General features: G+C 33.0%; 1 protein-coding gene across 7 annotated transcripts; it reads left to right on the forward strand.

Annotated features, from left to right (window-relative positions):
* On the forward strand, positions 1-6,499 carry LOC126700261 (uncharacterized). Of its 7 annotated transcripts, none has more exons than XM_050398330.1 (7): positions 1-257; positions 382-476; positions 1,033-1,483; positions 2,740-2,934; positions 3,518-3,547; positions 3,789-4,895; positions 5,770-6,499. In XM_050398330.1, exons 3-7 carry the CDS (start codon positions 1,043-1,045, stop codon positions 6,319-6,321), a joined length of 2,325 nt encoding a protein of 774 aa, XP_050254287.1. In that variant the 5' UTR covers positions 1-257; positions 382-476; positions 1,033-1,042; the 3' UTR covers positions 6,322-6,499. The 7 variants fall into 7 exon arrangements, with proteins under 7 accessions (XP_050254287.1, XP_050254284.1, XP_050254288.1 ...); XM_050398327.1 differs by having other exon boundaries at positions 1,040-1,483; XM_050398331.1 differs by having other exon boundaries at positions 382-472; positions 1,040-1,483.
* The last annotated feature ends 4,397 nt before the right edge of the window (positions 6,500-10,896 follow it).

A 10,896-nucleotide genomic window follows, 5' to 3' on the forward strand; every position in this document is an offset into this window, starting at 1 on the left:
TGTCCACGAAAACATTATAGTAAGTAATTATAAAAGTCCAACAAAACCCAAAGCACACAGATCTCTCTCTCTCTCTCTCTCTCTCTAACACACTCACACAAACATAGAAACTCCAATTTCCTAAGAATCCGATTCCGAATCCTCAATCAAGAACAGTCAAGAACAGTTCTTTCTTCTTTTCCGTGGAATCCAAAATCCGATATTACGTTTAACTGTCTCTTCACTTTCATGGACGATCCTTTTCAGCTCTTTCCAAGGTTTTGAGTCAAATAAATCAAATTCTCATTTTAACATTAAAAAGGAAAAAAGAAGAAGAGTTTTTTCGAGTTTTCTTTTTACTTATTAGTATTATTTTTTTGGTTTTTACGGACAATACAAAAGTGTGGGTTCGGTGCAGGTTCGTATTTTGTGATCGGATCCAGCTGACAATTTCCAAGAACTTTGTCAGAGTACTGATTCGTGGAGTTTCTTAGTAGGTTAGAGCTATTTGAAAATTATGTTCTAGTTAATGATTATGCATTGATTTTACTGTGTTTGGTTGTTGAGAAAATGTAGGAAAACTTTTGACCACTAGAATTAAGTTTTTATGTGCTTATTTGAGATGGGTTTTAGTTTTTATGTTGAATTGCTAACCTTTGTTTTTGATTGCTAGAAAACAGTGCAAAAAAGCTTTATTTTTTATAACAATAAAAATGTTTTGATTTCACTCTTAGATTTAACTGTTTATGCTAAATGAATTTATGGTATAAAGTATAAACTTTTAGTCTCAGTTATGTATATATTTTTTTGGGGGGTGCATTTAATGAAGAATCTAAGCCCCATATAATGAAGAATCTAGGATATCATATCCGTTATTAAACGCTTTTGTAATTAATGTACAGTTTGTGATCTTGTTGGCTCTTATCACATTTGATTCACTAATAAAGTGTATGTCTTTTTTGGGTTCCAATGAAAAGTCATCACATTTGTTTGATCAATTTATCATTAATTAGGTTCAGGTTCTGTTTCAGTTTTTTGATCAACACTTTTTAGTTAATAGGTGATGCAATCAGTTGATGAGGACAAGAAGAAGACTCTGAAGCGTTCAAGATCATTTAATTGCAATATGCCTTTGACGGACTCAAGCGTTACAGCAACTATTGATGACTGCAATCTTTTCCCTGTCGAAGAGATTGTGCAATACCCATTGCCCGGTTATGTGGCACCTACTTCAATCAGTTTCAGTCCTGATGATAGTATAATAACTTACTTGCTTAGTCCTGATCACACTTTGAATAGGAGGGTTTTTGCTTATGATGTCAAGACTGGAAAACAAGAGTTATTTTTCAGTCCCCCGGATGGTGGGCTGGACGAGAGTAATATATCACCAGAAGAGAAGTTGAGGAGGGAAAGATTGAGGGAGCGTGGGTTGGGAGTTACACGGTATGAATGGGTGAAGACAAGCACAAAAAAGAAAGAAATCATGGTGCCTTTGCCAGCTGGGGTTTGTTCCTTTATCCCTTAGGCTAATAATCTTATATGTTATGTTTTTATTGAATTACATGATAAAGTGCTACTCTTTGCCTTTTTGAATTATTCACCTCTCTTCTGCAAAAACATTTTGATATAATTTCTTAGACTGAGAATATCTTTTTGGTCTTAAAGGGTTTGTTGTACTGTTAATATTTTAAGATTCAAGAGGATAAGTTCTTTGGCATCATTTCTCTTGTTTTATAATAAATGTATGGTTATGATCATTAATTAGTTGGGAATTAGAATTGACGCAAGAAAAATGTGTTTTAAGTTCATGTTTTCATTGTGGGTAGGCTTTTTTGTTTGGTGGATTAGGAGGGGGGACTAATGGATCTCATGGACCTCATCGTGGCATCGTCACAATACTTTTTTCATGTTGCTGCCACCATATAGCAATGCAACCACCTCCATCACAACCTCCTTTAATGCCCCTACTGTCACCACCTCCACTTTTGAAATTATCCGACCATTTCCACACCCTGATTCTAACTCCATGACCAAAACCATCTCTGCTGTTATCCCCTTTTTCAGCATCACCATCAACTCCTTCATACTACCTCTAATATAACTGTATAACAACCTTCAGCACAGTTTTCACCTCCTATTCTAAATTACTTAATTTACTGTTCACAATTTAAATAATGTGGACTTTCCTCCACCATGTTTCACTTCTTGGGTTCTCCATCAGAATTTGTTAGAACTTTCTGGATGGCAAATGGATTTGTTGTAAATACATTAGCCTATACTGCATCTGTTTTGATCCTTGAGACTGGAGTTGCATTAGGTGGGCAGCTGATGCAAATTTTTTTAACGGATCCTATATGAATAGATAGTTGGAGCTAATACTGGCAATGAGATATTTGGATTTTCTGTTATATACATATTATTACTGTTAGTTGGAACACACCTGACACTCTACTCACCCTGCATTTCATCATACAATTAAACCTGTGAACATGTTCTATTTTATTATAAACTGAATTTCTCTTCTGTATTTCTGGTGTTTGAAATGTTTCTAACTATTAATAATGCCATCAATGCAATCACTGCTTCTTGACCTTTTACCACCTTGTCAAATCTGTTATAACAATGTGGGATGTATTCAATATCTATGTTTTGGGGCTAATCGATAGATGCTAACTCTTTTTATTTTCTGTTTCATACTAGCACTGTGAACTTGAAAGGATCTGGTTTCCACTGATGATTTGGTATTCTATCTATGGACAGATTTATTTGCAGGATTTTTCTTGTTCAAATCCAGAGCTCAAGCTTCCAAGTGTACCGTGTTCACCAATTATTGATCCACATCTATCCCCAGATGGCACAATGGTCGCTTATGTAAGAGATTCAGAGTTGCATGTTCTCAATCTCTTGAACAATGAATCAAAACAGTTGACATATGGTGCCAATGGAAATTCTTTGGTATGTACAATGCAGGTTTAGATTTTTATGATATCATTGATACCAGATGCTATCAAAAAACTCTATGATTTCTGTGAAGTAATGCATAAATTTTCACACCCAATTCTTTGTTTGTAACTGATCTGTCCGTCCTAATCCCACTATTAATGTTCTGAACTGTTTTTTGCTAGTGAGCCATTTAAGGTTGGATAATTGAAGCATAGGAGTCTATTACAGCCTTTACTTAATTTAACTCAGGGAGCATTAGCTCCCAATAACTTTGGGCCAGCTTTATGTATCCAGTTTCACCTTCTTAGGGCCAGATCCTCTCTCAGATCTTTGCCAATTAATTATTTTTTCTTCACCCTGCCCCTTTTTTTCTTTTCTATCTTTTTTACAACTCCACTTTCTTTTGAAATTATTACTCTTTTCAAGGTTGTGAGACTAAAGTCAGAATCGTTAGTTTCGAAACTGCGAAGCATCAAATTGCCAAACCAGTGCAATGGGCTTTTGATTATTGTGTTGCCAATTGTTTGGTTTACTAATGACTTTCTTTTTCCTTTTTCCTTGTTAATTATGATACCATTTTTTTTGTGTCCTGCAGACTCATGGCCTTGCTGAATATATAGCTCAGGTGAGAATTTCATTCTATCATCTTTCCCTCTTTTTGCATATACAAAGTCAGGCAACTGTTTGGTTTTGTTTCTTGTAATTAATTCCTGCTTTGAGTGTACCAATGTTAAAAAAAATTGCTTTCAGAAGCAAAAAAGGCGATTCAGAAAACCACCACTGTTTATTTATTGGTGTTAAAGATTTTTTTTTTTTATATATTTTTTTTATAAATAATAATTTTGAGAAAATATTGCTGACTGCAGGAGGAGATGGATAGGAAGACTGGGTACTGGTGGTCATTAGACAGCAAATTCATTGCATTCACACAAGTTGATTCTTCTGAGGTACCTCTTTTCAGAATTATGCACCAAGGTAAAAGCTCAGTTGGTTCAGATGCACAGGAAGACCATGCTTATCCTTTTGCCGGAGCTACAAATGTTAAAGTTCGCCTTGGAGTGGTTTCTGCTGCTGGAGGTCCTATTACTTGGATGGATCTTCTCTGTGGGGGATCGGATCAGGCAAACAACGAGGAAGAATATTTGGCTAGAGTCCACTGGATGCTAGGAAATAATCTCACAGCTCAGATTTTGAACAGGTCTCACTCCAAGCTAAAGATCCTTAAGTTTGATATCAAAACAGGCCAAAGGAAAACCATATTGGTAGAAGAAGTAGGTGCATGGGTTAGTTTACATGACTGCTTCACGCCTCTAGACAAAGGAGTCACCAGATTTTCTGGGGGATTTATCTGGGCAAGTGAAAAAACAGGATTTAGACATCTTTATCTGTATGATGCAAATGCGACATGCTTAGGACCTCTCACTGAAGGTGACTGGATGGTTGAGCAAATTGCTGGTGTAAATGAGGCTGCAGGGTTTGTTTATTTCACTGGAACTTTAGATGGGCCTTTGGAATCTAACCTTTACTGTGCTAAACTATTCCCATATGGAAACAACCCCCTGGAGCCACCGGTGAGATTGACCCATAGTAAAGGAAAACATGTGGTTGTGCTTGATCATCATATGCGGACTTTTGTGGATATCCATGATTCTCTTAATTCTCCCCCTAGGGTTTTAATTTGCTCTTTGGAAGATGGAAGCATAATCACACCTCTGTATGAACAATTTACCATTCCAAGATTCAAACGGCTTCAACTTGAGCCTCCACAGCTAGTTAAAATACAGGCAGATGATGGGACTGCATTGTATGGGGCTTTATATAAGCCTGATGTAACAAGATTTGGCCCTCCACCTTACAAAACCTTGATTAATGTGTATGGTGGTCCAAGTGTACAGCTTGTTTCTGATTCTTGGATAAATACTGTTGACATGAAAGCACAGTTTCTACGAAGCCAGGGCATCTTAGTTTGGAAGGTCTGTATCTTGTGTAAAAACTTATGTTTTGTTTACGTGATATTTCATTTATAATACTTCTAGAAATAGTGAAAAAAGATTGGTAAATAGGAGGGTAGCAGAGTGTATGATCTTAGATAGGATAAAAGGACAAAAAAGGACACATTTAACTGAATCAAATTAGTTGATATAAGGGATTAATAGAACTGCCCTCAAATAGTTAGGATTATGGCTTAGTTGAACATTTTGACTTAGACTTCTTTACTAACAAGTACTTAATTAGAATTAAAAACACCCTGGTTATGCAAGGCTGTAGTGTACATGCACATATGTATGATCATCGTCCAATTAGTTGCCTGGCTAAAACATCTGTATAAGTTATGCTATCAATTTACTCAATTATGTTGCTGACACACAGGAAGCCCATGCTTGATGGAACCCCTTTTTTTTAATAAAATAAAAAATTTTGAATCGGTGATGTATATTAGATGGATGAAGATATTGTATTGGTTATGGTGCATGCAGCATGCTTAGGTGATAACTTCATATAGCTCCCATATCTTTGAATATTGGGGCATGGCTAAACTATGAGTGCTCATATTTTGTCAGTCCCTTTGTTTGGTGGGGTTCATGGTAACATGGTGGACGTTGCTATTATGTTTATGAGACATGGTTACTGCATCTATGTATAAAAAGTATGAAATTTCAGTTAGATTAGGTTTTGTTATTCTACCCCTGGTCTGATTACCTGTCCCATTCCTGAAGTGTCTTGAAGTGTCAAGCATATGGATAAAAACTATCTCCTGCCTGCTTCTCTAATAGATTTTATCATCATCATGCCACTTATTTAAAAAAAATGAAAAATTCATCGTTGTAATTACTTTACTGTTTACAGATGGACAATAGAGGAACTGCACGACGTGGACTGAAGTTTGAGGGCTCTCTAAAATACAAGGCTGGTCAGATTGATGCTGATGATCAGCTGACTGGAGCTGAATGGCTTATCAAACAAGGGCTAGCTAAAGCTGGCCATATTGGGTTGTATGGGTGGAGCTACGGCGGATATCTCTCAGCTATGACATTGGCCAGGTTTCCTGACGTGTTCCGTTGTGCTGTGTCTGGTGCTCCTGTAACATCCTGGGATGGGTATGATACATTTTACACTGAGAAGTACATGGGATTGCCTTCTGAGAATCCATCAGGTTATGAAAAAAGCTCTGTGATGCACCATGTGCACAAGATGAAAGGGAGGTTGTTAATTGTGCATGGCATGATTGATGAAAATGTACACTTTAGGCACACTGCAAGGCTTGTGAATGCACTTGTGGCTGCTGGAAAGTCTTATGAATTATTGATTTTTCCAGACGAACGTCACATGCCACGCCGGCATAGGGATCGAATTTATATGGAAGAGCGGATTTGGGACTTCATAGAGAGGAGCCTGTGAAGAGTAACAAGTTTTTGTTTTTATCTTTCCAGAGTGAGATTTGTGTTTTCATTTCCTTCTATAGGCGTTGTAAAGTATGGAAGACCTCTTTGTTGCATATTTTAGTCCCTTTTAATAAGCCATATGGCGATATTCATGTATCAAAACCCCCACATGATGCAAAATTTAAAATTCGGTAAATCATTCTCAAAAGAGCATAAAAGAAAGAAGAAGAAAAAAAATGCCCATCAATGTTTTGGATTGGAACTGTTTTTTTTATTTTTTGAGGAATCGGTAAGAAAATATTTTATGAATGAACTAAATCAGCTTGGAATACAAAATCCAACTCAGAATGTAGATCTTCTACCCATATACCAAGATCTGCAGATAAACTGCTTTTCTAGCAATGGAATGAGCAAAGCTTGTTGCCCTCTCTTTTTACATGTTTGAAGCTATATTTATGAAAAATCTCTTACAACATCCAATCTCTTCAATAACATGACCAAACATGGTCATGGTTTTTGATGGTGCCTGGTTGTTGATAGCTGTGACAACTCTATGACTATCTCCTTCGAACTCTTACCTTAGAAATGCAAAGTTCTCTAGCAAAGCTTATTGCCCTACTAACTGCCAAGGCTTCCACCAAATCTACTGAGTGAGGTAGCGGAATTTTTTGGCTAAAGGAATGAGCAATCGGATTGGACCTTTATTTATACAATGCAATTTAACCTTTACAGTCTACATTAGTGTCTCACCTCTAAGAATACCAACCACAGGGTTGGGTCAAGGTCAACACCAATGACGATAGATATGAGGACTACTTGCTATGAAATCGAACTTGACTCATTGATAGCTATTGAAATGATTAAATTAAACATGACCACCAAATTAGCTACCTTTTAAAAAAAAAAAAAAAAGACAAATTTTATTGCTTTAACCACTGAATGAATTTTTCAATTAAAAAAAAAAAAAAAAACTGTTTTTGAGTAGTTATGATATCATGCTTGCTAAGTTGTTGAACACCTGCAACCAAAACATAAGATGGAAAATACTGTACAAACACGTATACAGAAGCTACTGTTTACTAGTGCTTAAAAACCCGAGAAATTTGCCAATAAATCATAGTACATGACATGAAAAAAAATTAGCGAAAAAACATTTTACACCATATAATTTTGATCAATTGTTATTTTCATCCACTAAATCTAAAAATTTTCATATTAGTCCGTATAATGTTTTGCCTGATGTAAATTAATCAATTTTTAAAAACTTATAGATAAATTTGAATTTTAGTAATATATGGATTTGAAATGATTAGGTGTAAGACGTTATTTCAAATCAATAATAACAAAAGTGCTTTTGTTTGAGTAAAATCTTCCAAATTCAAATAATCACCTATTATTAAATTTATATCAAGTAACTCATACAATCATACTAGTAATTGATTTGAATGCAGAAAGAGGGACATGTATTTAGAGACGAGAGTACATTGTGTTTTTTTATTTTTTGAGAATGAGACGAGAGTACATTGTGATTGTGGAGGAGAACAAACCAAGAAAATAAATATGCAGTGATTTTGTGAAATTGTGGTGGAGGTCCTTGTTTTCTTATAAACAAAGTGACTCTGAAAATAAGCAGAAGGAAAATTAGGTGGATCTTTATAGATCCTAATCCAAAATGTATATGTTGGGGACATCTATTTCTGATGGAGCCAATATTATAGATATTTCTTTTCTTTTCTTTTTTTTTTTCCTTTCAAAAAACAATTAATTGGGTAGTTCATTCGAGTTATGCTCAATAATTGTATTGAGTTATTTTTCAAAAGTTGCTTTTGGTTTTTGGTTTATTGAGGTTGAGGCATGAGACTTTTAACTGTTCATCTTTTATTTGTTTCAATAAAAAAAACCTTATGTGAAAATAGTTTTTTCATTTTCTTGTATTTGATAGTATAAGGGGAAAAAAGTCAATGAAAAACTGTCTCTTAACAAACTTCCCTTAGTTAGCTTAATGTGAGATAGAGTTGTTTTTCACGTTTACTATAAAAATAATTTTATCTCACTCAAAGCTAAATATGGAAATCAACTCTATTTCATGCAAAAATAAATAAAGAAAGTTAAGAGATAATTTTTCAACTTATTTTAAAGTCGTTACCAAATATAGAAAAATAAGATAGTTTTCTAGAAAATATTTTTTGAAAAATAATTCATTTTCCAAAAAATATTAATATCAAAACAACATAAGAGTAATATTGAGTCTAATGTGAGTGCTCAACACCCCTAGGGTTAAAAAAAATGGTCACAATATTGGATAGAGGTAGATTTTTACTAATTTTGTTATAAATCTCACAATATTAAGGTTAAGGGTTAAAATTATTTGGTTTAGAATGTGTTTAGATTTTTTTTTTTTTTTTTTGGCTGAATAAAAAATTTATTCAAAATGAAAGAAGAGGATTACAAAAAAGGAGAAGGCCTAACACTATTTCTGCCTAAAGCCTGAATAACTAAGGCTAAAAGACTAGAGAAAAGAACCGACCCTGTCTAGTTGAACAACGCTACCCATTGGACTAGAAGATGGGTAGGGTTATTTCTCTCTTTATACACAAAAGAAAAAGAGAAAGATTCAAAGTTCTTGAGCACTAACAACTGCTTTGCTCAAGTGGGTGTTGAATAAGAGTTTTTATTTTTATTTATTTAGGCTGATTTTTTTATTAAAAAAAAAAAAATAGAGGACCAAATGATGTGTGGCGAAGACATATTTTTTATATGAGTCTTATCTCATGCACGTATATCATGTAGGGAAACAAACCGTAAAAAATGTTATTAATCGTGACTCATCATGTAATATGATTTGAACAAAAATACCAAAAAATTCTGTCAAATTTAGGTCATGATTGGTAACAATTTTTATTTTTTATTTTCAAAAACTTCTGTCAAGTTTAGGTTATGTTTGGTAACAATTTTTATTTTTTATTTTCAAAAACTTGTTTTTGGGAATATAAAGAAAAAACAATTTTCTTGTATTTTTTAAACCAAAAACATGTTTGGTTAGTTGAAATTTAAAAAAAAAAAGTTTTTTAAAGAAAAAAAATAGAAAATACTAAAATATGTTGTTACTAGAATTTGAAGTCTAATACTAACTCATTAAATGAGACAAATTCATTAAATTAAATACATGTTTGCATTGACTTTAGAAAATTAGAAACTGAAAACAGCTTTTTGCATATTTTCAGTTTCTTTCACAAAATGAGTTTTGAGAATAGTTTTGTTTTCCGTCCATTTTGTGTTGTCAAACGAATTTTTTAGTCTCACCAATAAAAAATTATTTTTGAAAACAAAAAATAAAGAGAAAAAATAGTTACCATACATTTAAATTTGTTGAGGAAAATAAATTTTACTATTTTTTTTTAATGTATACAATTCGAATCCAAGCTAAAATACTTTCAAACTAGCACCCAAGGGAAAAAATAAAATAAAAACACACGTCACATCTTTTGTTTTGTTTTTTTTCATTTTTGGATTGATTCTAAGTTCACATTTAAAATGATTATGTTCTATATTTTTTTAAAAAAATTCAAAATTAAAAAAAGTGATTATGATAACGAAACAATGACAATTGGCAAGTAGCCATTGGTTAAACTACGTGGAGAAAGTATTAAAGGCTTCTTGGCGACCAAGTTGAAACTGTGGATGTTCATAGTGACTCAGCGAACGCGTTATTTTCACCAGGATTGACGTCCGTTAACATAAAAAAGATTCTTCTACATGTGTACCTTATCCGTACATTCCGTAGATATATTATTCTATCAGGATAATGATGATGAATTTGAAATTATGAAAATTAATGTAATCACCCCTTGTTTTATTTTTTATGTAAATTAAATTCAAACCCAGATCTCTAATTTGTGGAACAAAATACTTAGAGATTAAATTTTATAAAAATGTGGTGTATAATCCAAGTTTTACACTCTCTAATTCCAACATATTATAACATCATATATCACATACTAAAAAATATGTACAATCTAGTATTTAATCTTCATCTACACCAAAAATTGATTGGTGTTTTGGTATGATGATAAAAAGCTATTGAAACTCTCTATGCCAAAAACTGATTGATGTTTAATCTCCATGCTACAGGTTAAAACTCTTAAAAAAAAAAAATTACAATCACACAATCAATTTTAATAACCTTGAAAATCCAACTAAACTAAAAATTTATTAGGATATTATTAGATGTGTTAGGATATATTGAGTTTTAAGTAAAAAAATTAATGAGATTTGAAGCTAGTCAATGTAGGTAGATTTTTTTTTTTTTTTTTTTTAAATTTTGTGTCCGAATAGTAAAAATTCAGATAAAAAAAATGATACGAAGGGTCTGGAATGCTATATACTCAGTAAACTTAAAGCAAACACAATGCATAGTTTACAAAATGTCGACTATTATAGAATTATTTTAACTTTGTATTGTACGTATGGTTTTTTTAATATAAAAAGTATCAATTATTATATGCTCATAAATTATAAAAGAGCTTTATTTTTATACATCCGTACAAAAAATCCGATTAACTTTGTTACAAGGAGTAATTTTTTATTACTC

The sequence above is a fragment of the Quercus robur genome, chromosome 9, assembly GCF_932294415.1.
Source record: "Quercus robur chromosome 9, dhQueRobu3.1, whole genome shotgun sequence".
Classification (NCBI taxonomy): Eukaryota; Viridiplantae; Streptophyta; class Magnoliopsida; order Fagales; family Fagaceae; genus Quercus; species Quercus robur.

Bases quoted from the DNA above. Each gene is read 5' to 3' on its own strand.
- LOC126700261 (XM_050398330.1), top strand. From the start codon at position 1,043: ATGCAATCAGTTGATGAGGACAAGAAGAAGACTCTGAAGCGTTCAAGA. The intron at 2,935-3,517 runs GTATGTACAATG...TGTGTCCTGCAG, and splicing joins GTGCCAATGGAAATTCTTTG to ACTCATGGCCTTGCTGAATA. The intron at 4,896-5,769 runs GTCTGTATCTTG...TACTGTTTACAG, and splicing joins AGGGCATCTTAGTTTGGAAG to ATGGACAATAGAGGAACTGC.